Source organism: Cryptomeria japonica, chromosome 1, assembly GCF_030272615.1.
Source record: "Cryptomeria japonica chromosome 1, Sugi_1.0, whole genome shotgun sequence".
Taxonomy (NCBI): domain Eukaryota; kingdom Viridiplantae; phylum Streptophyta; class Pinopsida; order Cupressales; family Cupressaceae; genus Cryptomeria; species Cryptomeria japonica.
Window position 1 is genome coordinate 440,527,868 of NC_081405.1, and position 27,863 is coordinate 440,555,730.

The 27,863-nt window shown below is 35.7% G+C and overlaps 1 protein-coding gene across 1 annotated transcript in view; it reads right to left on the bottom strand.

Moving 5' to 3' along the window:
- LOC131064785 (uncharacterized) overlaps positions 1 to 24,833 on the bottom strand; it is a 160,949-nt gene extending 136,116 nt beyond the window's left edge. Inside the window, exons 1-2 of the mRNA XM_057999059.2 lie at positions 24,602 to 24,833; positions 24,424 to 24,522 (exon numbers count right to left, since the gene is read on the bottom strand). Of these exons, the coding sequence (XP_057855042.2) occupies positions 24,424 to 24,522; positions 24,602 to 24,688 (186 nt within the window). The 5' untranslated portion in view covers positions 24,689 to 24,833. The remainder of the gene's footprint in view (positions 1 to 24,423; positions 24,523 to 24,601) is intronic.
- Positions 24,834 to 27,863: the final 3,030 nt, after the last annotated feature.

A 27,863-nucleotide genomic window follows, 5' to 3' on the forward strand; every position in this document is an offset into this window, starting at 1 on the left:
TGATGATTTGTATATATAGGAGATATATTCATGTAATTTAGGTGTCGATGTAGTGTCTGCATCATAGATGGACTACTCGCCGAGTTTTTGAGCCTGGTGAGTAGTTACCACTTCTGCTCGCCAAAAACTCGCAGAGTTTTTGTGGACTACTTGCCGAAAACTCGGCGAGTTTCAAAAACTCCCCGAGTTTTTGAGCCTGGCGAGTAGTTACCACTTCTACTTGCCAGAAAACTCGCCGAGTTTTTGGTGAGTTTTTGGCAAAAACTCTGCGAGTCCGTGAAAAAAACTCGGCCGCCTAGGTCTTTTAGCAAAAAACGTTAAAAAAGTAATGCATTTTTTGTTTTTTGATTGTGCTTTGGGCTGAGAAGGGGGAAGTGGACTTGTAGTGAGTTGCAAGGTGATTTGGAGTGCTTTTTGAGTGATTCCAAGTGGATTTGAAGGGGATTTGAAGGGAAAATCAGATTCCCAGGTAAGTTTTTGCATTTTTTTTCTATGCTTTTTTAAAACAATTTGTTTATTTTTTGTTGCATTTAGATGGATTAGAAATGATTCCTAGGTAATCTAAATCATTTCTAAGTTATTTGCACAAGAATTAACACTAGATTTGACAAGTTTTGTTGAATTTTCGCAATTTTTTTGAAGAATCTAGTTTTCAAAAAAAAATTCAAACCCTACTTTTTTTGAAAAAAAACTTTGAATGATGTCTAAATTTATTTAAACTAATGTAGATACTAGATAGTTCGCTAAATTGTTTCACTAAAATGTTAATTTTTTTTTCACTTTGTATGTGTAGGTTAAGTAAGCATTAATTATGGCAAGGGAGCAATGGCCACTAGATCCATGCCCATCTGGATATATAGGCACCTGTCCTAGAGGTGCTAGATATGGGGCATGGAGGTATGCCTATGAGGGACCCGATCCTGGGTCAATTATATGCATAAAATGTGAGAAAATACTTCATGGGGGCATCAATCGCCTCAAATACCACCTTGCAGGAATAGATAGGCATGATGCTAGAGCATGCCCTACGACCAATGAAGAAATAAAAAGACAAATGAATGCCCTACTTGCAGCTGGGGAAGAGAAGAAATTGCAAAGGGAGAGGGCAAAGCTAGCCATGAGATCAACCATAGCTGAATCTCAAGGTGTTTCTATTGACCTTGAAGAGGAACAAGAAGCACTTGAGGGCATAGTGGGCTCTCGACGTGGCCCACGTATCCGCAAACCCACCATCAGCTCCTGCTCGCCCATTGCTTTTGCTTCCTCTAGTAGAGTACCTGGCACTGCTCCAGTTCCATCACCACGAGCAGGGTCCATAGGTGATTATTTTGTGCCCAGAAACACACTTGGAGGACAACCATTATTAGAGGCCACTGGATGGAATAAGGAGCTACATGAGAAAACTGACATTGCAATTGCTGATTTTTGGTACTTCAACAACATTGCATTCAATGTGGTGGAGAATGCTTATTGGCTGAATTTGGTGACTGCTATGACAGTTTCAGGAAAGGGGTACAAGGCCCCTTCTCGCAAGGATTTGAGTGGGAGGTTAGTAAATTACTACATAGTCCACTTGATTTCATTTTTAATTATTTTTTAGATTTCTTGTTTATTAAATCAAAATTGTGTACTAAGACCTAGTTTCACTTTGCACTTACAGGTTGCTCACAATGGCAGTTGGTAGGGCAAGAGAAGTGATGGAGGATCAAAAAATTGATTGGGCAAATTATGGCTGCACCATTCTTTCTAATGGGTAGACAGATGGCAAGAACCGCACCATCATCAATTTTTTGATCGCTTGCAAGGACAATGTAGTGTTCTTGAAATCTGTTGATGCCTCCAACAAGGTGAAAAATGCAGAAACAATGGCTGGAATGTTGGAGCATGTCATCATGGAGGTGGGGGTAGAGAATGTGGTGCAAATCATCACAGATAATGCAGCAGCATATGTGTCAACAGGTAGAATCCTTTTGAATTATCACCTTTAGGCATTAGCAATATTCTCATTTGTTGTGGGCTTTGTTTTACTTGGTTGCATATTTCTTAAGAATAAATTCTTCTTTTGCAGGAAGAATCCTCCAAGAGAGGCACCCCACTCTTTTTTGGACACCTTGTGCAGCACATGTCCTTGACCTTCTTTTGGAGGACATAGGAAAACTTGAGTGGGTGACTCCAGTTGTGGAAGATGCAAGGAGGATCACCAAATATATCTACAATCACCCTTGGGTCCTAAATTTGATGAGACAACACACGCAAGGGAAAGATTTGGTGAGAGCTGGTGTCACAAGGTTTGCAACGATTTTCTTGACGTTGCAAAGCATTCTTGCTGCATTGACTTCTTTGAAACAAATGTTTGTGAGTGGAGAATGGCTTAACTCACTTTATTCAAAGAAGCTTGAAGGAGAGGCTGTCGCATGCATAGTCTTCGACAACCAATTTGCACAAAGGGCTACAGAGATTGTGAAGGTTGTTACTTCAAAAATTTAATTTTTAAATTTTAGTTATTCTTGATTCAAGTCTCTCATTACTAATTTGTAACTTCATTATTAAAATTTTGATCTTTTTGTAATTTGTATTTTTCAATTATAGGTGTCAGAGCCCTTGGTTCGAGTTCTTCGCTTGGTGGATGGGGATAAAACCCCAATGGGATATCTTTATGAGGCCATGGATAGGGCCAAGGAGTCTATCAAAAATTACTACAAGGGCCATGGATAGGGATAAAACCCCAATGGGATATCTTTATGAGGCCATGGATAGGGCCAAGGAGTCTATCAAAAATTACTACAAGGGGGATAGGCTCAAATTTGATCCCATTTGGGAAATTGTTGATAGGAGGTGGAACAATCAGCTCCACCAACCCATTCATGCAGCAAGGTACTTCCTCAACCCTCGTTTTAGGTTTGGGGGTTCTTACTCAGATTCGAATGGAGAAGTCATGGAGGGCCTCAGTACATGCATTGAGAGGATGGTACCCGATGTTGAGGAGAGAGACCTCATTGTGAGTGAGCTCCAAAATTATGAGGGAGGAAGGGGTAAGCTATTCTCTTCAGAGCTGGCTAGGAGAGGAAGAACCACTCAAACCCCAGGTATAACATTTGCCATTTGGATTTTGGGATCTAAAGACTAAAATGATTGATAAATTATGTTTTCTTTTTTCTCTTTGCTTTCTAACTTTTCCATTTTATTTATTTTGCAGATGCTTGGTGGCAAAATTGGGGTGGAAACACCCCACATCTCAAAAATTTGCCCTTAGAGTCTTATGTCAGCCTTGCAGTTCATCCAATTGTGAGCGCAGTTGGAGCTTGTTTGAAGCAATCCACACGAAGAAGAGGAGCAAGTTAGCGCAGAAACGGCTCAATGACCTTGTCTACGTGCAATATAATCTTCGATTGCGCGTAAAGAAGGTACAGGAACTAGAAGGTGGTCCAATTGACTTGGATGATATGGATCCTTACAATGATTGGACATCACAGGAGCAGCCTCCATTGTTTTCTGACACTAACATCACTGATTTGGAGAGGCAGGCTATGGAGGAGGGGGGTGGATTTGGTTTCAGGCTAGATGACATTGAGGAGGATGAGGATGAGGATTCATTGCCAGTGCCAGAGGCAGGTGGAGACATAGCTTCATCCAGGATGCAGGATGAGTCTCAATCAACCATACCGAGCAAGGAGGCACAGTCACGCCCAGTCCCACAGTAGACTTATACGACTAGACAGCCTAGACCCTCTAGTTCTACCTCTCCCCATGTTTTTGCTAGAGCTGGGAAGAGGAAGTTGTAATTGTAATTTGTAATGATGTATTTACTTTTGTGTTTACAAAAACTATTTAGTAAACTGTAATTTACTATTTTGCTTCAGGCTTCCAGCCATCAGCATTCCTCATGAGGATGCGATTTTGTAGACACTTTGCATTTAAATATATCTAGAATCAGCTTGTTTCTTTTGTGTTATCATTTATTGACTCATTGGATGCATCTTCTCATTAAAAATTGCAGAAGAAATGCATTTTTTACTAAGTTTAAGCGTGTTTTTAAGTTGCCGAGTTTTTCGCCGAGTTTTTCCCGAGTTTTCACCGAGTTTTTTTCCCAAGGGCTTGGCGAGTCGAGCCGAGTCACGAGTAGTTCAACTATGGTCTGCATTATCAGAAAGAGGTTTATGTGCGAACAAGAGATTCATCCTTTGGTGTTGTGATTGAGGAGAGATTGGTGTTGCAGAGCAGAAATCTGTGCTTAACCAAAACTGTAATCAGGCATTTGGAGATGCTATTCTTTCAGTTCATTTCTTTCGGATTGTAGTTTGAATCTTGTTGTAAGTCAGTAAGACTTCCCTGAGGGTTGTAGCCCTCCGGGCCATTATCGTTTGAGTAGTGAGCTCTAGGCAGTGTCCCTGAATGCATGTGTATTCCCCATTGTAATATTTTTGCATACTATTGTAGAGTGTCATCTTATTGTGGGTAGGTTCCCACCGTGGTTTTTCGCTTAATCGGGTTTTCCACGTCAAAATCTTGGTGTTGTGTGTTGTGCTTTCAATTTGCTAATCTATGTTATTACTGCAGTTTATCAGATCTGTGTTTTGTGATTAAGTTTGATATTCTAGTGAAGACTGATTCACCCCCCCCCCCCTCCTCAGTCTTCCTTCTTGGCTGCTGCTAAAAAATTCACATACAATTCACGATCGTGCAAATTGTTTTAAAGTTTTCTGCTGAAGAAGAGATATATTACCAATTTTGTGTTGAAATGGTAAATTTATTGAGATTTGTAAAAAAAATGATAAATTTGTCTTGTCTTGTGGAGAAATTAGAGACTACTTACCCAGCCACAGCCCCTATATTGCAGTACATAGAATTTATTGCAGTTATAAGGAGTTCAAAAAGGGAGCATGTGACAGTCATAAGGCAGCAATCCATTTTCAGATTATTCTAGTTGGAATTGGATGAAGAGTTCATTCATGCACAAAAATCACATTATAGCAGTCCTAGTTTTCACATGGGTTTGTAAGGAGATTTATTTTGCAGATTCACGGTATTTGGAGCACTTGAGTACTTACAGCAGGTCGGTTATATTACCAGCAGCAGTATTATGGTGTAATATCTGAACTTTTTATGATATGAACATTATATGAGGAGACTTCAAAATATGTTAATCAACAACCAGCTCCCATTTGAGGTTAGCAAATTATCCTTCATGTTGAGTCTGTGCATAATAAACTCTTATCAGCCATTGAAGGTGTGAGTTTGTCAAAATATCATTTACTATCTAGAAGTATGGTAACTGCTTGTGAATATCCCTATGGTAAATAATGATTGTTGCAGCTGTTCTAAATTCATAAAATCAGATTTATTGATTGATTGATTTCTGATTTCCAACCTGTTTGATAAAATGTCTGTAAGCTCACATTTAGAAATTTTCTAATTTATTAAGGAGTTTTGATAAGCACATTGTAGTAAATATCAAAGCATGCAAGACTATTTATGATAATTGCAAGTATTCAAGAATACTCCAGTGCATGATATTACAGTGGTATCAGAGCCGGTTGTCTTGCCAGCCTGTTGAGAAGTTAACAATCTTGCAGCTTGCATCTATTACATGTCAGTTTCAGAGTTGAGTTTTCGAGGATTGTCCAAGGCTTGATTCTTCCAAATTGTGAATGATAGTGTCATTCAATAAAGAAGATTTGGGAGAGACTTTTTAGAGCAGGTGAGAGACTTGATCAAAGGCCGGTCTACTTTTCATTTTGGAGGAAGTGGGGAATTGCTTATTTTTGATAGATCAGTTAGACTCAGTGAGGATGTGATATTCTGAGTCCATCACTGAATTCTTTGGTGAGCCAAAGCTTTTGAAACATCGAGATGAAGAGATAAGAGTTGCAGTTACTATTTGTGTTAATAAAATTATGAGAATAACAACTCCACAAGATCCTTATAACAGCAGTATCATGAAGTAAGTATTTCAGCTGATTGTAGAAAGTTTCCAAGATTTGGATGATATCAGCGGTCTCTCTTTGGCTAGATTGATCATAATCCTAGAAAATATTGCAACAATCAGATTTTGTGTTATGATGTCGGATCTTGGTTGTGAAGATCTTATTCTTGAAATGTTTCAAAAATTCTTGACTGTTGTTAGTGAGAATCATACAAAAATGTTATATCCTCTATGCAAACCATCATGACTTTGATTGTGAATGAAAGTGATGAAATTCTCCAACCACTCTTATCTATTATATTGGCTGTTTTGAGACAAGAACAAGTTACTTCTTCAGCTGCACGAGTTGATTAAAAATGTTGTCAAACAATGTGAGCAAAAGTTGATGTCATACTTGTCATCACAAGATGCATCCACAAGAGAGTACGAATCTTCATGACAATACTGAGATTGAAGGATATGTTGATTTGGAGTTTGCCAAATCAGCAACTATTGATAATTCATATGAAGTTGTGGTATTTCTTGATGATTCGTTGCTTGAGCAAACTGTTATCATGCCATATGTTCAAGAAGTTTGCAAGGAAACAATTAGAAAGACAAAAGATCAGCTTGCTGGTACAAAACATTTCAATGAACAATTTGCTAGTAACCCACTTTTTGACATGGAGGCAGGGTTATCATTTTGTGATAGATAGTGAAATAATTTTGTATTCCAGTAATATAGCTTGTGACCTTAGTTGGATATGGGATCTACGTGATTGTTTGGAACACCCAAGACTATAAGTCAAAATGGAGCAAGCAAATGAAATATTTTGGTATTCATTGCTTGACTACAATACTATCATGCCAACTATTCAAGAAGTTTGCAGGGCAACTTACGAAAAGAAAACTGAAAGTGAAGATCCCGTTATGCTTACACTAGAGAATATCATTTGTCTTCAAGTCAAAAAGAAATATTTAAAAGGTTTGCTAACATTGCTAGATTCAAAGTGGAAAAACCACATTGGTGGCATGGTGAGGTATCCTCATCTTTTTACTTTCAGCCCACATGAAAAATATTTGGCAATGTTTCTAATGACACATAAGAGTGGCATAGATAAAAGATTTCATCGAACACAATGGCATTGCTAGATAAAAGTTTACATCGATATTCTAGTTTTACTCAAAGCGGTGCAGCGATAGATGGTGTAGTATTCCTAAGATTGATTTGGGATCCTAGAATCACATTAGATTTAACCAAGATTAATCGATGATTGAGTTGGCAATGCTCGAGGACAAGCCATTTCGGGAAGGAAGGACTATAATGTCCCCTTTTTGGTCCATTCCAACATTCCTAGAAAGTTCCAAGATTCTTTGAGAACGTCAACTTTATCGCAAAGGAATTTTAACAGTGGCAGTGAGCTCAAATAATCAAGATGAATCCAACCATACATTTTAAATGCACTTTCAACACTTTCAGAGCTCTCCACACTTCTTAGAAAAGTTTGCTATTTTTGGAAAGTGTCGGTTCCCTAACTGATTGCCCAAGTAACCCCTATAAAGTAGCCTATTTTAATCAACAGGGACTTGGATCAGTGGCCAACTTAATAGGATTTGATTAGGGATAAGGTGCTAATCACAATCCTCTGCATTTTAGGCTCTATTAGACCTAGGTGGGTAGACCTATATCGATACCCTTATAATCCTAATTCCTTTTCAAGTGGGTATTGCAACAGATATGTTCTCAACATGAGGAAATCAAATGGATGTATGGTTTCAACTGGATTTGGCTATATCCCTTGATTCAGCGACATTGGATGCTTTGAGAACAGATAATTCTAACCCTAAAATTTAGAATTAAAGCAAACCTTAAACTGAACAACATGAAAGGAAAATCTTTTGGTTTTTTTATTTTAAAGGTATACTGAAGTTGTAAAGCAAGAAGGCATGATCGGTGCCTATCCTAGGACAGATAGAATCATGAATAAAGCAAAAGCAGTGAAACAATTGCAGTATTTTAAGCAGAAACATACATGTTCTCCATGATTGATACCTTGTAACAACCAAGCTATGATAATGAAAAACAAGCTATACTTGTGATCCAAATTAGCATCTCACAGAATCCCTGTGCATGATTTAAGAATTTAACCCCCTACTTTAGAGAAATCAGAAATCAGACACACATAGGCAACACAGTGCAGAGACAAAATCAAAAGGTCCTTGACCAGTGATTTCATAACAATCTAGACACAAATGTTGGAGACAGCTTGAGAATCATTAGCTTTTGATTTTAAGATGATTTGATATTACATTTGTTTCAAAATTTAACTATACTCATGAACACACATGCAGACACCTTAAGAAAAAGACCTTTCATACTTATGCTTACGGACTTACAGATAATGACCATTATTTACATGACTCTCTCTTCTTCCCTAAAAAATAAGATCACATAAGAGCTCTAAAATAAGGCCTTGAATTCTTTGGCCAACTCACCTTCATCAATTGGCTAATTCATACTTATATCAAGCATTAAGGTATCTTCAATAGTCTTCTTGTTTATGATAGCCAATCTCCCTCCATCATGAGCTAGTATTTCCCTGGTACCCTCGTTATATCTCTTTGCTATAGCCCTTATGAGATCAACATTGACAAATACATTGGGAACAACTAGCCTCCTTAGATTTAAATCCCAAATGTTTTTGACTGGGATGTTTTCCTCATTATTATAACACCTCCTCCATAACTAGAAACCCCGTGGCTCTATAATTGCATCTCTGCAACTTGCAATAGAATCTACAAGGAAATCCTCCAGTCGACTACCAACTCTAGCTCTCTTTTGAGCTTCAGAAGACCCTAGAAGTTGGGCTATTATCTCTTCAATATATTTCCCCTTGGACTGGGAAGGAGAAGTCTCAGCCATAATGGAATTTTTACAACTAGGGTTTACCAGAAAGCAACTAGTTGTACTAGAATTTTAGAATTGGTTCTTAATTAGACCCTAGAGGTGCTCTGATGGGCTCAATTATGGTGAGGAAGGTTGAAACAAACAATCAAAATAATAGACTGCAGGAATTGAAACCAAAGTTTTACAAATATCACTAATATATAGCCTTGTTCATGCAGAAAACAGCCCTAACTCAGATAATTTTGATCTTAGTGCAAATAGATTTCCACAATCCATGAAATTTTCTATTCAGTGCTTCTGGAAAATTTTGGTCAACAAGTGCAGGAAATGACTTACAGTAAAGAGGGACCATTCACAGATTCATATAGATTGATTGGACACGAATTTGGCTTATAACGGTGCAATTGGGTGCATAAGTGCTTGCACATAATCACCATGCTAGCGTGAACTAGCCATTGCCATTCAAATTTGAACGTTTGAGCATTTAAGTGCAATTGAACTATTATAATCGATAGCCAATGAAATTAGAACACGTCACATTATTATTGCTGACGGTTGGCCAACTGCCATGCGCTAGTGTACAGATACCCTGAACGAGCACTTATAACCAATTGCGCAATCGCGCATGAATCTCAGTCATAGATCATATATCAAATGCGTGGGGTGTAGGGCCCATTGACTTGTTGACTTTGGCATCACGGAGTTAGCTCCAACAAGCATGTTTGTTTAGCCGCACAACTGTGCGAAGATCTAAGTTGTTGATGCAGATGAAGAAGCACACACCACAAATTCCCTTTGACTTATTGACCACGCCACTACGGAGATAGGCAAAGATACAACTTTGAACTAATCACGCAAGCGCACATGAGCATGGGTCATTGATCCTATATGATCTGCACGGAACATAAGTTAGTCATAAAAGCATGAAAGAAGAGAGGGGATCAAGCAAGTTGTTCGATAACGACAACTGCGCATTAGTGCAAAGATTAGAATTGTCCACATGCAAAGACTTGTGGAGTTTTTAAATACAAAGGTTGGGGCTTTGGGTGAGCCAGCAAAGCTAACCAAGGAGGCCAGTCACCACGAGGTTCTAGCAAGCTCAATTTATGACAAAATGACTGAAAACCTGGTATAGATAGTCAATTAAAAATTATAACAAGGCTTCGAATACAAAAATGAGCACATGCCTAGGGTTTAAGGTTTAAGGTTTGGGGTTCTCAAACAAGGTTTGCAACTGTAAACCATAAAAAACTTCATGACACCAAGCTTGGAAGACAAAAATGGAAACTCCCAACAAGAAAGCACCAATTTTCATAAACTTTGATATTTTGAGAATTAAGGGTTACTTTGGCCTACTCATAATTCAAATTTGGACCTTTTAGTATTTTCCACAACTTGGTGGTTGTACAGAAATATAATGAATAATTATAAAGTGACTCATATGGTTCAAAAATAAATTTAAGTAAGACACGTTATTATAAGTGTTGTCCTCATTTTTCGATTTTCAAAAACGTGACAACCCCTACAAATTTTTGCTCAAAATGTGTCATTTTTGTCTCCAAGGCATGTTTTACGAGGTGCAAAACTCAAATTTGTTAGTGTCAAATCATTGGGGGGGTGTCTTTGCCATCATTGTCCAAATTTTGGTGAGTTTTGGCCTTCTTTTTCCTAGCCTGTTGTGCAATTTCGGGTTTCAGAACAGTCACTGTAGGTTGAAGATTTTACTCTTAAGGCACGCTTCTCGAGGAAAAAATTCTTCTTGGTGAACTGCACTGATCTTCGGTCTATCCTCTATTCACGTTTCAAATTTCATCGCATTTCGAGCTCGTTTGCTATGTTTTTACTTCAATTTCGGGTTTTTTCTTCTTGATTACAGGTGGGAAATTTTCCTTTGATTGCAAGTTTTATTTTTCTCTTGTTTTAGTGTTGTAGGGAAATTTTAAAACAATTACAAGTGCACTTTATTTAAGACTTGTCACTTGTAACTTACTTTTTATTTCCCCCTTGCTTTTTATGTCTTTTAAGTCATTGTAGGAACTTGTTGGACAAATTGCAAGTGAATTTAAAATTATAAGTTTAATAAGAACTTGTAATTTCATTTAAAAGTTCCTACTTAAGTGATTTTTAGTTGTAATAATTCCCTATTACAAGTTTTTATATGTTGCTTTTAGTTGTAATAGGGAAATGGATTTTATTTCCCTATTACAAGTCTTTTTGAGTTTTTTAAGTCTTTTATGTTTTATTTTTACTCGTAATGGGAGTTTTATTTCCCTATTACAAGTTTTTAAGTTTTTATTTCTTTTAAGTTGTGTTTTTTTAAAACTTGTAATGGGGATTTTATTTCCCTATTACAAGTTGTTTTGCTCTTTCATTTCTTCCCTAAAACCCGAATTTGCCTTAGGAGTTGAAAAAGTGAAACAATTAAAACTTGTAAAAGGGTTTTTAAAACCCGATTACATGTTTTTTGCAAGCATTTTAAACTTGTTCCTTCTCTCCAAGAACTTGACCTGAGTTTTTCCCAAGAAGTTCGAATTTGAATACATTTCTTTTGCTTTTTGAATCTGGATTTGATGGTGCCAAGTGTTGAGGGGAAGAGGCGTGGGAGTTTTTGCTTCCATTTTTGGTGATTTTCTTGCCACATTTTTGCCCTTTCTTAGGCGTTTTGAAACAGCAAGTTGTGGCCCTTTTTGCCACGTTTTTGGCACCCTATCAATCCGTATTTACAACATTAAAGGAGGCGTTTTTGGTTTCCTTGCTTTCATATGTGGTTTGCTAGGCGTATTGACCCAATTTTCTTCCTCTTTGAATGTTGTTTTTGAAGGAGGAGGTTGAATCAAAATCCATTTTTAGCTTTGAATGTTGTTTTTGAAGGAGGAGGTTGAATCAAAATCCATTTTTAGCTGCCAAGGGTTTTCAACATGTCTATTTATGGAGCATTTCAGTTCTTCCCAAGCTCATTTGTTTTGGTCTAGGGCCTTTGACCAAGCAAGGATTCGGGTTTCTAAGTGATCTTCTCAAATGGATAAGTTCTTTGAATGTAATTTGTAAATTTGCATGATTTCCCCCTCTTTCAGATTTTTCCCATTCATTTGATTTCAAGTTTTACAAATCTGATTGCATACAAGAGTTTTTCCCATTTTTCAAGTTTGCAATTACCGGTTGGTATCATTCTTTCCATTTTACCCTCATGTCAAAACCCCATTTCATCCATTCATTTCACCTTCATTTATTTTTCCCACTTAAAGTCTACTTGTAGTGGGAATTTTAAAACCCGATTGCAGTTGTGTCTTCACTTCAGTCAGCCATCCAGAACCCAAAATTGTTCCAAAATGCACTCAAAAACACTTGAAAATGGTCTTAAAAGTCCAATTACAAGTGCAAACTTGTAGTTATCCATTACACATATGAATGTGCATGTTTGTTCTCCGCAATTACAAGTCAATGCTCTTGTTTTTCCACACATGTAATGCAGCTTCCAGAACCCGAAATTCACTTGTGAGCCCTTTTTTGCATCAATTTATCTCTTCCCATGTCAGTCTTGTTTGCACACATGACCTACCAAATCAGTAAATTAAGGCATGGGCCTTATTTTGCAAGCAGATTTCAAGATTGGAGGATGATACAAAGAAGAGATACAACAACAATTCATGGATGCAAATTATAGAATGCTTTCAAGACAGAGATAGGCTTCTTACTTCAACCTTGCAAAAGACTTCCCTCTTGAAAAGCTAGTACTACCCCAAGAAAGAAGATAAGGTTGAAGTTCGTTGGCCAAGGACACAAAGATCATTAAAGATGCAAATTCCCGTTTCCAGTTCAAGATGTCTTCACCAATTCAGAATACTTCAAGTTCTAGCATCCTGAAGCAGCATGAAGATCATCACAGACAAAGGATGATGTAGTTAGAGTCGTGTCTTCGGACACAGAATAATCTCAATTATGCATTTGTAATTTTGTTTTGACAAATTACATGTAATGTCAAATTTGTAATTGCAAGTGTCACTTTCACTTGCACTTTTGTAAGAATGTAATTACATGTAAGGCAACTACAAGTTGAGTTAGATTAGGAGTGTAGTTAGAATAAGTCATGGTGGTTGAGAGAATTTCTCAAGTTAGTTAGGATCCTCCCACCTTTTACTCAAGGCTCCTTTCTTATAAATACTTGAGGGGATCTATTGTAATTGATATATTTTGGCAATGCAACAAAATTCTATCAATTTGTATGTGCGCTCTAAGACTTTGAGCTTAGATGTAAATCAGATTGCTTTCAATAAAGAGGCAAGTTGTGTTGAGACTTTGTGCCAATTCAAGTTGTTATGTGACGACATTTTCTGGAGTTGATTGTGATTTTTGTTCTATTGTTCAAGAGGGATTTAAATTCAATCTTGCAGACTTTGAGCTGCTAATTATATTTATAGTTATATGTTAGGTTTTCAGATTTGGTCTTGCAGAATTTGAGCTGCTTATCATATTTGAAGCTAGTGTGGAAAGCTCAAGTAAGAAGATAACTTGTAGACTTTGTGTTGCTTTTATTTTTAAGACTTGTGCATGTAAGGTGAGGTGAATCATATAGACAGACTTTGAGCCGTTGTGTGTTGTACATTGTTATCATTTTGAGAAGGTTAATAAGACAGTAGAAGTGTTGAAGACTTTGTGCTTTCATTTTTGTTTTCCCGTCCCAAGGAAGTGACGGAGGTCTTTGTGCTTTCATGGAAACTTTGTTTCCCTTTATGTTCAAAAATCCTACAAAAAAGTCTCATTTCTATACTTGTTGTTATTTATTTCCAATTGCTATTACTTTTCTATGAAGAGAAAAGAGTATAGTTTTTCTTGAAAGAAAAAGAAAGACTATTGTCTCACCCATATTAGATTAGTTTAGTTTGTAGATAGGGGGGGCCTTCCCTAAATTAGGAGAGTATCATACTCACACACTATGGCTGAAACCACAATTTTGCACATCCCCCAGGTGTACAAAATTTTCAACGAACAATAAGGAGGGAAAATATTATTTCTTTAGAAAGTTATTATATTTTTATCAAATATAACTTCTAGCAAGATCCCAAAAAGGAGTTATAAAAGGAGATTGAGAGGAGTCATTTCCTCATTCTTGTTATTCTAGATATTTGTTATTTTCTTGAAAACCCAGCTGGGAAAGTTAAACAAGTTTGTTCAACAACAGCCCTAGGATGAAAAAACCCTAAGGTGAAGATTGGTTTCAGGAGTGAAAGATCTTCTCTAACCAATACAAAGGTGGAGTCAAACAAGGTTCACAATTGTGCAAATTATTTTAAGGCTAAATGTTTGAGCTGAAAAAGAGATATATTTCCAGATTTGATTTTGTTTTAAGGTTAAATGTTTGAGCTGAAAAAGAGATATATTTCCAGATTTGATTTTGTTTTAAGGTTAAATGTTTGAGCTGAAACCAAAGTGAGGGTGATCAGATTTATGTCATAATTTATAGTGATAACTTTATTTAATATTATTGATGCCTGCCATACCAAGGAAATGGTCAAGCACTTGAAGGAAAAGGTAATCAATGCAAATTTGAATGATTTTTTGACTCCAAAGTCTGCCACCAACCTGAGGGTATTATCATTTAGTATTAAGGAGGCGTTGCAAGTAGAGGGAGGAAACTCACCTTTGTCTTGTAGGGAGATTAGAGACTATTTACCCAGCCACAACCCTGTATTGAAGTCTAGAAAATTTATTGCAGTTATAAGGAGTTCAAAAAGGGAATGTGTGACTATCATAAGGCAGCAATCCATTTTCAGATTATTTTAGTTGGAATTTGATACAGAGTGTTGTTCATATATGCACAAAAAACACATTATAGCAGTCCAGGTTTCGACATTGGTTTGTGACAGAGATTTATCTTGGAGATTCATGGTATTTGACACCCCTAAGTACTTACAGCAAATCTGATATATTACCAGCTGCAGTAATATATGTAATATCTGAAACTTTTTATAATATGAACATTATATGAGGAGACTTCAAGGAATGTTAATCAACAACCAGCTCCTATTTGAGGTTAGCAAATTGTTTTTCCTGTTGTGTATATGGCTAATAAAATCTTATCAGACATTGAAAGTATGAATGCAAAGTGTTTGTTGATATGTAAATGACTATCTACAAGTCTGGCAACTATTTGTGATTCTTGTAGTCAATAATGATTGTTGCAGCTGTTCTAAATTCCTAGAATCAGATTTACTGATTAATTTATGATTTCCAATCAGTTTGACAAAAATGTCCGTGAGCTCACATTGAGAAATTTGCAAGTTTATTGAGGAATTTTGATAGGCATATTCCAGTAAATATCAAAGCATGCATACCCGTCAAAAAAAAATATATCAGAGCATGCATGATTGTTTCTGATAATTGCAAATATTCAAGAATATTCGAGTGCAGGATATATAGCCATGGAGACTATAGCTGCCTATATGAAACTAACGAAATGATAGTATACTTAATTAAAGGTTATGCTAGCCATAAGTTCACTACTCGTATCCCTATGCATACTATAAGTCTAAGTTGCCGAATCAGGCACATGGATGGGTACGGATACGTCGGTACAACATACGTTTTGGGTACATCAACACACACACGTATATATATAATATTTAATTATATATAATTAATTAATTAATTAGTATATTTAAATATTATATAATTTAAAATTTATTTTTAATATTTTATTTATATGATTGAAGTAAAATAGTTAAATTAAGCCCATTAATGGGCTTGGCTGGGTTCAATCCAGTTCCTTTTTGCAGCTTAAGGTGGTGTGGGAAAAGCCTTCAGAAGGTTGGGTGAAAGCAAATTTTAATGGTACCTCAAAGGGTAATCCAGGACCGTCAGGGGCAGGATTCATTGTAAGGGATTGGAATGGAGAGGTTTTGTTTCTGGGGGCAAAAAAACTTGAATCAGGGACAAATAATGTAGTGGAAGTAACTGCGGCATTGATGACAGTAAGATTTTGTCGGCAAATGGGGGGTGAAGAAATTACATCTTGAAGGAGATTCGCTGGAGATCATACAGGCAATTATAAAGGGATTGATTGATGCGTGGCATCTACAAAACTCTATACTCAATATTGTGGAAGATTTAAATAAATTCGAAGATTTTAGAATTAGCCATATTAAAAGGATGGGTAACATAGAAGCAGATGTCTTATCAAAATGGGCGTTGAGTTTTAATGTAATTGGTGAAGTTAAAATTGAAGACATGAGACATTTAAATTTTGAAGAATAACTGACAAGGTGGTGATGTCAGTTGAAAGCAACTTTGAGATCCCCGAATATTTGAAGAGTACGAAAGCGGTTGATGGATGGTATGGAAGGCGGCGCTGTTTTAATGATGCTCGGAGTCTTTTAGAGGGAGTGCAAGCCGAGGTTAAAGGGAGTTACATCCACTCGCTTCATTCAAATTAATGCGCAAACAAAGCAGGAAACGAGAGTGAAGGGTTTGAAGAGCATTTCGAGTGTGGTGGTGGACTTGCAGAGAGGTGGTGGTGGTGATTTTTTGTGTTGGGGTGAGAGATGGAAGCAAATTTCACTCTCAAGACATAGAAAGAACTGTGCTCATTTCATGGGGAGTTGATTGCACATAGGGTGAAGAGTTTTTTTAACTTCTGGGATGAATATCTGGTACCCATCTGATTGTGGGTAGTGCTTTTGAGGGAATCAAGCACCGTTATATGACCAGAATGGATGTTTATTTGTTAGTGATGGCTTGGGGTTTGGAGAGTGGTGACAATACTGGGACGGTAAAACATGTGATGGAGGCCCTGGTTCCTATTGATTATCTGGATGAATTGGACTCATTGCTCAAATGGGCAGTCCCAAGCATTGGCTTCAACATTGGGGAAGGAGTTAAGCACGAAGGTGAAGGTATAAAGGAGGTCATCATACCGTTTCTGAGATGAGCACGAGGGCAATGTAAATACCACCGTAGGTTGGAGGCTCGGCGGGGTTGGGAAGCTCTGAAGCTGTTGATTGAGATCAAGGAGCTGGAAGTGGTGATCGAGCAAGCGAAGGCAGAGGAGGCGGAAGCTGGAAGGCGTGTTCTTCGTTCGCGGAAGGCAAAGGTTGGCTCCAGTTCCGGTGGTGTGGCGAGCTCCTCTCGCAGGGGATGAAACAATTGCCAATTTCCTTTTTTCATAACCCGCATTTTGAGGTGTGAAATGTCTAGTTCTATGTATGGTTTTTATTACTTCTGAACTCTACGGTTTAGCCCGCATCTCTTTGGTTTTGTTGTTCATGGGATGTGACGGTTGTTTTGGGTATGGCTAATCCTGTAGATGAATGGGTGATGGGGTTTTTTTGGGTATGGTAACTTTTGTAGATGAACATGACTATTACTGTAGATGAACTTGTTTTGTGGTCGGGGTGGTTTGGGTGTATGTCGTACAAGCAATTTTGATTTGGTGGTTGGTGGTTATTGAGCTTTAGACTTATGTGCTTACTTTATTTTGAGCAATAAAATCACAATTATTACCGAGCAAAAAAAAATAGTTAAATTAAATATAATTATACATATTTAAATTTAATTATATTTAAATATATATAGACTAGATATATTTACTATTATTATAATAATATTAATATATTGCTATTCTATTGAATAAATAATATATAATACTTCAACTTTACATTGTTTTTAAGCAGATATGTGAAAATTGTATAATTTATTAAATATTATATAATTTTGAATTTATTTTTAATATTTTTTTTATATGATTGAATAAAAACTAAGTTATCGGGTTCCTTGCCTCTAACCCCCGGGTCCTGGTCCTGGGTCAATCCTCCTTGGATCCGGACAGGGTCCTGCAAATGCCCTATGGGTTCTTCCCTACCGGACCCAGAAGAACCCAGGAAGAATTTTGGAGGATTTTGCAGAACCCGGAAGAACTCGATGCTAAAGTGAAAAATTTTGACTTTCTAAAATCGTTTTTTAATGCCAAAAAAGCATATTCAACCCTCCCAACCCTAATTTGATGACTTGAAACACTAAAAAGGTAAAAGCAATGGGATATTGATCCAGAACATGCCAATTTGGATGAGTCAATTGCCTGCCTTGATGCACTTAGTTTTGATGACATTGATGACCATGAGCTACCTACTAATCATGAGATTGGCTATGCTAGTACCGTTGTCAATGCTATTGCCAGTGCCAGTGCCACTATTTGTGGTTCTAATCTACCATAGCATATGGAAGATGATGATGATATTTTTGTTAATGCATTAGTAGCTTCTGCAAGATAAGACTCTCCTAACTCTCTACTCTGTTATTAGTTTACTTATTCATGCTTTATGTTTATCAGACTATAACATTGATCATAATTATGCTATTGATATTGGATAATGATGGATTAGATTGACGATCTACTTAACTATGTTAAGCATCAATCTAAAGGGCTATCGGGCTACTAACCTGATAGCATACTAATGTCGATTCATATATGAATCAGCATTAATATGCTATCGGGGTATTAACCCGATAGCATATAATGCTAACTGTAATTGTTACTATTTACTTTATATTATATGCTTTGATACCGATTCATTATCGGGTATGTTTTATCTGAAACAATTAAACAAATACCAATTCATGATCGGATGTGTTCATAAGCATTAACCGATTCATGATACCGATTCACCATCGGGTATGTTCATAAGCATTAACTGATTCATAATACCGATTCATCATCGGATATGTTCATAAGCATTAAACGATTCATTATCGGGTATAAGCACTGTTATCACTATACCGATACATTAATGTTTGAAGCACCAATTAGTTATGGATCAGTTAAAGATAAGTAAGGGTCACAACCAAGTGACATCTTGGTCGGACATGTCTTTCGATTCATTATCGGGTATAAGCACTGTTATCACTATACCGATACATTAATGTTTGAAGCACCGATTAGTTATGGATCAGTTAAAGATAAGTAAGGGTCACAACCAAGTGACATCTTGGTCGGACATGTCTAAAAGACATGTCCGATCAAGGTGCCACTTGATCGTGGTCATCCTTCTACTTATACATCATTCAAACCAAAGGAGATGACATTGAAATCGATACATGTTCATTCTCCTAACCTGCAGTAAAAGAAAGATAGCAATATTAGTGTCATAGCCATAATATCAAAATTAAAATACACCATCCTGCATATAACCTGTTCATCAAATTGGAAATTACAATACTTTTACAATTTTTGATGACCCATATGAAAATTGATCAGTGATGGCTGATTGTTGTAGCCTGACATTATTATTTTTGAACTAAAACATTAATATGGTGGTGTATTTACTGTTTTGCTATGTTATTTGACTTTTAGCATAGTGGTGTATTTTGAACTTAAATACCGTTGCATATATGTATATATTTTTATTTTTTATATGTTGTTGTACTAACGAGCCCAAAACGAACCTAGAACCCAAAAAAAAAATTTGCCAAACCCGAACCCAAGCCCGAATCGGGACCAGCAACTTAGAATAAAAATAGTAAAGCTAAATATATTATATTATTAAATATAATTATATGTAAATATAGATAATTACTATAATAATATTAAATATATTAATATTCTATTGAATAAAATAATATATAATACTTGAATTTTATATATTCATGTATATCATTATATTTTAATTTAATAATATATTGATACGTATATAATTTTATTTATATTAAATATATTATACTTTATAAATATGTGTTTAATACTATATATTCATACTTTCTTAACTATTTTCTCTATCGGGGCATTAAAATAAATATTTGTAGTTCATGGCAGAAGCATAAGAAGATTCGTTGTTGGTTAGGTTTAACTATGCAAAATATTTAGCTTTGTTTAAACGAAAACTAAAAACCCTCCTTGTTTGCATGCATCTTTATTCACATTCATCCCCATTTGGCATATTCTTGACATTTAAAAAACGAAAACTACCAAATGCATCTATTAATTGTTTCTTTTTAGGGATTTTTTTGTTTTCAAAAAAACAGCTGACGCTCGGAATTGCCCTATAATTGTTATGAAAAACCTGGAATCACGCAGGTTCGTAAAGTGTTTGGCAAAACTGTTTTGGTGCGAAAAATATCAAACCCTGGACGATTCTGCAAGTGTTTTAGGGTTGATTCCAACTCTAGGATGTTTCATACCCAAAATCAGCAAATAAGTGTGATGATTCAACAACCTACCTATAAGTTAAGGGTGTAGCATGCCCCTCCCCTTAAAATCAATGTTGATGATCCCTAGATGCTTCTACAAGAACACTTTATCTTTCCATATCACATCTTCACTAGCCATATTCTTCCACTTGATTTGATACTCTTTAATCATCCATGTCCTCAACCTCTTAATGGGTGTTTGAACAATTTCATCAAGTTCCAAAATAATTTTGCCTCATCAAACCTTGCTAACTCTATCAAGGTTGAAATTATTTTTCCAATGAGATGACCTTCAAGCAAAAAACACAAAATAATAGATGCATTTGTTGACTTAGGTAACTCCAATTTGTATGCTACACTACCAATCTTTTATAAAACTTGATAAGGGCCATAATACTTGGATGAAAGCTTCTTACCCTTCTTCTAATGTTTCAATGACATCTACTTATACAACTGTAACCATACAAATACATAATCTCCTACTTAAAAATCCTTTCACTACGGTGCTAATTTGCTTGATGCTTCCTTTTTTTATGTCTTATGGCCAAGTTCTACTTCAAACTAGCATGTACTTGCTAGTGTTGAACATGTTCTTCCATTGCTCCAAACTTTGACTATTTCACTTCTAATGAAAATAAATATGCCACAACCTTATTTAGACCCTAGAAGTTCATCTCAATCATTCCCAAGGTAGTGAACCATTAACTCCCAAAACAATGTCTACTCTAGCCATAGGCATTGCCAACATAATGCAATTTAGCATGTAATATCCTATGGTGACTTTAATACTAAGGCATTTACTTATACAACTAATTTTACCACCATCTCCAACCATGGCCTAATATTTTGGAGTTAAGTAGATGAAACAATTCAATTATGTCACCAACTTATTGTTAATGAAGTTGTGAGTGCTTCCTTAATCAATCAATAAAGTCATCTTCTATTGTTTTAGAAAACCCACCATCTCTTGAGGATTTGTGGGGAGCTCATACCAGAATATTCATTGCAAGAGTGTAGAGGATCTTATGACTCCTCAATAACCACAAATGCATCTTCTTCATCCCTTTTCTTCTTTATGGGCACTCTTAATGTAGAACAACTTAGTTTCAGCACATTTATATTCTCGACTATATTTTCTCTCGCAATTAAAAGATATTTAATCTGCCCTTTTTCTTCAATTTGTTGAAGTAACAACCTAGCGGGTGGATGAAATGACATTACCAAAGTACTCAAATCTCTATTGTTGAGGAATTCCTCCCTTTTGTTGGTCAAAACCACTTTCCTTGCCATAATCGTTGAATACAAGATAGAAGTTGGATTTGAATATGCTCCACCATTAAGACAAGGTCTAGAATTCTTGAGTTTAGTCCTTCACGGTAGCTATTTGTTTTCATTTGGTGATCTAGCTGAAGTAGTTATCCATAAAACAATTGCCATAATGAACCATAGTACCTCTTGGAAAACAGACCATGTGACAACACGTCCTTTCTTTTTCTTCTCATCGCATAGCTAATGATACAAATGAATTAATTCAGTTCCAAATATAATGATGCACTGCAACCTTATGTTGACATGGAACATGATGAAGATCAAAGAACTGCTCCATTTGGCAAAGCCAATTAGTTGGATTCTTGCCATCAAACTTACATATCCATCTTTGGTGTGAAGTGACTAGATCCGTCCATAGAATTATTTAGGTTATGATCCTACTATAGATTGAAGTCAAGCCAAGAAACTTCATATCCTTTAGACAAACTTAGATCCCAAGTCCTATGTCGTGAATCTGACTGCTAGGAATCTTTAGAACTCTTGAGAGAAGCAATTTTTTTTATTATTGCATCAATATTTTCTTGTGTCCCTTCCATCTCTACTACCATTATCAACAAGATTTCATCCTTACTCTTGGTGATTGCAACTCCAACATCTTTGGACCATCTCTTGTAATATTGGATCACCTTTGTCAAAAGACTTTCAAGTGTGACTAGATTATTTCCTTTGCCTGTTGTTGAAACCCCTGCCATGATACCACCAAAACAATTTTCATATAACTTACTCAAAACCAAATCAAAATAAATTGAAAATTCTACAATTATTTACCCAAGTCTAGAACTCACTTTGCTGAAAACATCTCCAAGAAACTTGTCTTTTTGCAGCCTTGGAAGCAAACTTCATGGAAAAAACTAATTTTCCGATAAACGCTTGCAAAATGTTTTAAAAAACCTCAAATCTAGACTGTAGCTACTTCAATGCTTTCATTATCAACCTTCTAGATTTCAAAAAGAAAAAAATCAGAAAGTTAAGAGAGGTGTGTGCTTTACAACCCAACCTCCTAAATTAAATTTTAGTCTAAGGTTTAAGGTTACTCAATTTTTGAAAAAGTAAGATCTGTTAAAATAAGTGTTTATTTTATGGAGGGAAGCCTAGGGATCACTAGTTGTCTCGAGGATAGTATAGCATCCCCAAACATTCTCTATAAAGAGGAATTGATGTCCCTAGATGCTTTGTGTATAGAGGAATTGTTATCCCCACATGCTCACTATAGAGCGGAACAACCCTAGCATTGCAAGATCATCTTGGGGATGGCCACCTCCATAGGAAGCACTCAAAGAGACAATAGGGGGACATTTTGTCGCCGTGCTAAAGACATCCCCATTTTGGGTTTGGCATAAATCACCACAAGGATACATCCATAAGAAACATTGGTCTGCATGAGTGGTAATCGGCATCAGCTTGATTTACATTGAAGATTAGTTGTCAACCTACTTGTGACTTAATTACATCCAAGTTCCAACTCTTAATGAAAAAGATGAATGAACTCTCACACAAATTCCAAAAAACTGCTATTCTTTCCATGCAAATGGCTGCAAGTATGATGGTATCCACCACTATCGTTGCCCTACAAGACCATACATTACACGTACATCTACAAGCTGGCAAAAAAACTGCTAGCCACCATTCCAAATTCATCTTGAGAAACACACTTTTCCATTACTATCTCTTAGGGCTACAACACCGGCCAACTCAAATTGCTTCTCTACTTTCACCCTAAAGGAATCAAGAGATGATTTACTACATTTGACCATGTAAGTATTTCCAAGAAGTGCACTATAATAACTCTTAAGGATACTCTTGTAGATATCAGCCTCAAATTTACTCATTATTAAAACTAAAATCACGTTTGTAGAGTGTATTACTAAAACAACAAATTCAATCTTCTTCTGACCTCATTTGCCGCTTCCTTTATGGCAATGGTAGCCTATAAACCTGAGGCTTAATCTTGGAGATCCTCCAAATCAATGACCAGATTGGACAAGTTTTGATACCGAAGTCCTCTGTTGCACTTAGCATTCTCCTAAGTTAAGGACTGGATTTTGTCTTTAACAATAACACAGTGTGTCAATTGTTGAGGATGCAATTGCTCCTCCCTTTCTCTTCTTGGACACATATAAATAAATTAACATGTAAATGTTAGTTCATAATAAAACAAAAGTTAATTGTTGGGAAGTTTAGGTGGTTGAACAATATCATGGATTTTATAGAGAAATTGTTGCAATGTAAAATATCATCCAGAAATTAGCATATAATATTCTGTGATATCTTGCTGTGCAATAATGGTTTGATCAATTATCTTTGTGTGTGTTCACCATTTTAATCCAACCGCAGCATCACACGGTGACAAATCCAAAGGAAAGGCAAATTCAAACATGAGGTGCGGGGAGTCTAATGAAATCATTTAAATTTCCAGTGCCAAATTCGCCTACAATGAGACAAAGAAAATTTGAGGAATACAACAGGAAGAAAAAAATTTCTGAAACTCCTTTTGGACTGTAGCATGCAGATAAACCGAGATATACTAAAGTTTTGAAAAGATTTCAGACGCAGCAAAATCAAAATGAAATGCTTCAAAGAAAACAGGGGTCCCAAACTTCGGAACGGAAGCAACGGAAAATGAACCCAACATGAGTAATACATAATGAGAATTTAATGACCAGAAGAGTAATTTACAAAAGGAGCCATATCTTAGAGGAGATGTGAAGCCAAAACAATGAAATATTTATATTGAGTTAACAATTCCCATAAAAATTGAAATGTAAATATGATCAAACAAAAAGCTCCCATAAAAATTGAAATGTAAATATGATCAAACAAAAAGCTCAAATCGTAAATGCATGGGACTTCCAAAGAGGATCTCCAAGTTCCAATCCCTAATAGAAATGATGAAGTATTGAAATTGGACAAAAGAACACATCCAAGTTAATGGTTTGCAGACCCCAACAAACAAGACTGGTTGCAAGTTCACACACGCCTAAGTCATGGCATCTAGGCTGACGGATTGTTAAAGTTGCTCCAAACTACAGCTGATTAGTTCCCTTACATATTGATACTCAGTGACTAAGCAAATGTTACTGGGAAGTTCCATTTGCAGTGGAAATAGTACCTTTCCTAACAACTGGACCATGGACATGCGAGAATAAGGAACCACCGCCTCAAGAACTGTTGACGACGCTCCAGGTACACTCATTAGCCATCCCAATGCCTGCAAACGCAAATTGAATAAACATTGCAATCTACCTGGGACTACAATAAGCGAATGGAATGAGAGGGGAATTATTGACCTGAGATGCGCCTCCGCTCAAATAAATGACTGCCTGCGTAGGTGATGCATGAATGGCCTCGACAACGGCTTTCCTCGCTCCATCCATCCACTCCAATATTCACACAACATATAAGAAAATGCCAGTGCCGTCTTAGACGAGATCCATTCAATTGACATATGCATTTCCGATTTCAATCCCCATGGTGGAAGACAAGCCACTGACCGCTTTGCTTCCAACCAAATTATGAAATTCTATACTTTTTTCGAACGCATTTATTCTTTCAATTAAAAAATTGATAATATTCTAAAGGAAAAGTTTAGACTCAATCCAGGTTAGGATGCATGCACATAAAGCTTAGATTAATTTAGATTAATAATTGACCATTCTAGGGGTATTGAAAAATTGAAAGATTAAATATTAAGGTGTAAAAAGTAAATGTTATAAATGAAAATTATTTTGTTTGAGGTTCGAAAGATAACTAATTTTGATATGATAATAAATATTGGATGTCTTAAGATTGAAGATGGGTCTTTCATGTTTGTATTTTTATCTTGAAATCTAAAAAGTTTTTACAAAGATCTACATTTTGTCTAGAGTAGAGCATGTGTCTCAAGACCTTTTTGTGTGGATAAATCTATCTTTATGCCACGTGGATTTAATCTCCTTAATTTTATGCTCTTACCCTTCAGTTTGTTGAGTTTGTCTCTATGTTGTTAGGACAAATGTTCTCCTAGGTCGATCCTCAAACAACTTGTGTGAAGGATCAAAAATAGCAAGCTTCACTTGTGTAAATGCTCTAAGATGATCAAGTAGATGTAGTTTTGTTTTGCAACACAAATTCTAAATGTTTTTTTTCTAAGAATTGCTCTTTGGGATAAGAGGGGATGTTTAAATGTGAGAGAATGTGTGAATATAAATAAATGCATTTATATAATAAGACATTGAAATAATTCATGAAAACATGTGTTGGTTCATGACACTTAGTCGAATAGGCAAGAGTTGACTGAATCATACGAAACATATTGAAAACTCAAGGGTTGAATTTGCAAACACTAAGTAGACCCTACACCAACAAAAATGACCTTGAATGGCTAATTAGTGAAGTTTATGTGCAAAATGATTCTTTGATCATAAGTAGAGAAAAAATGTAATTAGTGTGGGGGAATGTGTTGGTGTGGATAAGATATGAATAAATGCATGTGAATGTGCAATGTACATAGCATTGCTGAATGCTAGGAGAATGCTTCCAACTTTGCACAAGATCGTGCCATTTGTTGATATGTGAAAATATTAAGGCATTCTCTCTAAATGGGAACAAAACTAAATGGGAAAGGACATGGGCATGCAAATTTCATCACTACAAATATATTTTAAAATAATATGTGTTTAGATCATTTTTAAAGAAGAAATGTAATTGCAATCCAAATTTCAATTTCAATTATCCTTTTCCCTTTATTTTACACCAATGTGTGTGGATGTCATAAATGTGTTTCTTTAATGTATGATTTTGTGTAATTCGAGACTCTCATTGACCTCAACTCAAGATTTCATTTTAAAATATCATATAATATTTATTGAGAACAAACGCATATTTGGGAATAGCTTTTCCTATGTAAGTTTCAAAATCATGCATGTAACCTTGACCAAGTTTAAGGTCTTGAGTGTAATTCTAACACATTTAATTGATTTTTATCCATCCATAATTAAGACAAAACCTTTACACCCATTTGTCAAAAGAACCAACTAGCACTCACTACTTAGTTTTTTGGCATTAGATATATTTGTTGCATCAACCATCTATTGCGCTACATCAATTATTGCATCAATAAATATTAAACCTTAATCATTGCCCTAGGTCACTTTGAACATCCATTATATTGCAACCTATTGCATTGAAGTCCTAAGAACTTAGTGTCATTATAACTACATCATAGTCAATTGCATTTATTGATTAGTATATTTTTAAACTTCTTACAAAATCATTAAATCGATCAATAGAGAATGCCTAAGACAAAATATGGGAAGCTAGTCATCATTCTATACTAGCATAGCTTGAGTTTCAATGGTTTTCTTCAATACCACTAGCATGTCCCATTTTTAATCACATGTTTTGAACATATTTTTAATGATTAAATAGTTGTTTAAAGTAAGAAAAATCAAAACTTTGAATATCACATTATATATATCGCACAATATTGTGATAATGAATATTTCATTGTCTTTGCATCATCTTCATCTATCATTATAGATTTAATATGTATTTACTATTGATACTTGTTTGTTATATGCAATTTAATATCTCATTTAATCTGAGATTGTTATATCCCAAAATCATGGATCCATAATCCTAAAACTTTTTTTTATCTTCAAGACCAAGATGTTATCATCAAGAAGTTAAATAGAGGTTCATCAACAAACTGAGGATGGTTTAAGGCCTATGAATGAGAGTGGTAGTCTCTCCTAGACTTTGAGCTTAGTTTAAACACAGGAGGCTATTCCTAGAGGTAGAATTAATAGGTTTGTAAATAAATTGAAATGTTATTTGGGACAATGGCAATTAGAAATTATCTCAAATGTAAATCCGACACCAATTACTTATCATTAGGTCAAAGTCAATTAATTACATAAGACCTCTACTATAGCTAATAACAACACCTTGCATGTGTACTTAAAGATGGCAATAGTATTGTAATCCCTTAAGATATTTTCATTCATTATCTCATACATAGTGACAAGGTGTAAACATACTAAACATGATTTTTTGAAGGTTCAAAATTAGGATTTCTTAAAATAATTCCTTAGTTTGTATTAATGAATATTTGAATAGCATGCATAACCTAATCTACTCCTACAACTAGCTAGGACGTATGTTTTTTTAAATTAGAGCATTTGGTTCTTAACCAACTTGGACTAGTGCCTATACCATCGAGCAACAAAGTCATGAATGACATAGATGAAGAGAACACATTCAACATAATTTCAATAAAACCATGTTTTATTTAAATGAAACCAAATATTACATCAAAAATATAATGAACATATGTAATAATCCTCCTCAAAGATATGACTGGTATTCAAAAGAAGAATGACCATTACAAAGCATTTTTAATGCATTAGATGTTATCACACATACATCAAACCTCTGTTAAAATTGTACACAACAAATGCAGTGAGAGGAAATACATAATTGTGATTATATAGTCCCCTAAATCATTATAAACTAGCATGGATACATACCATTAAAAATATGTGCAATACAAAACCTTCATACATTATTCAA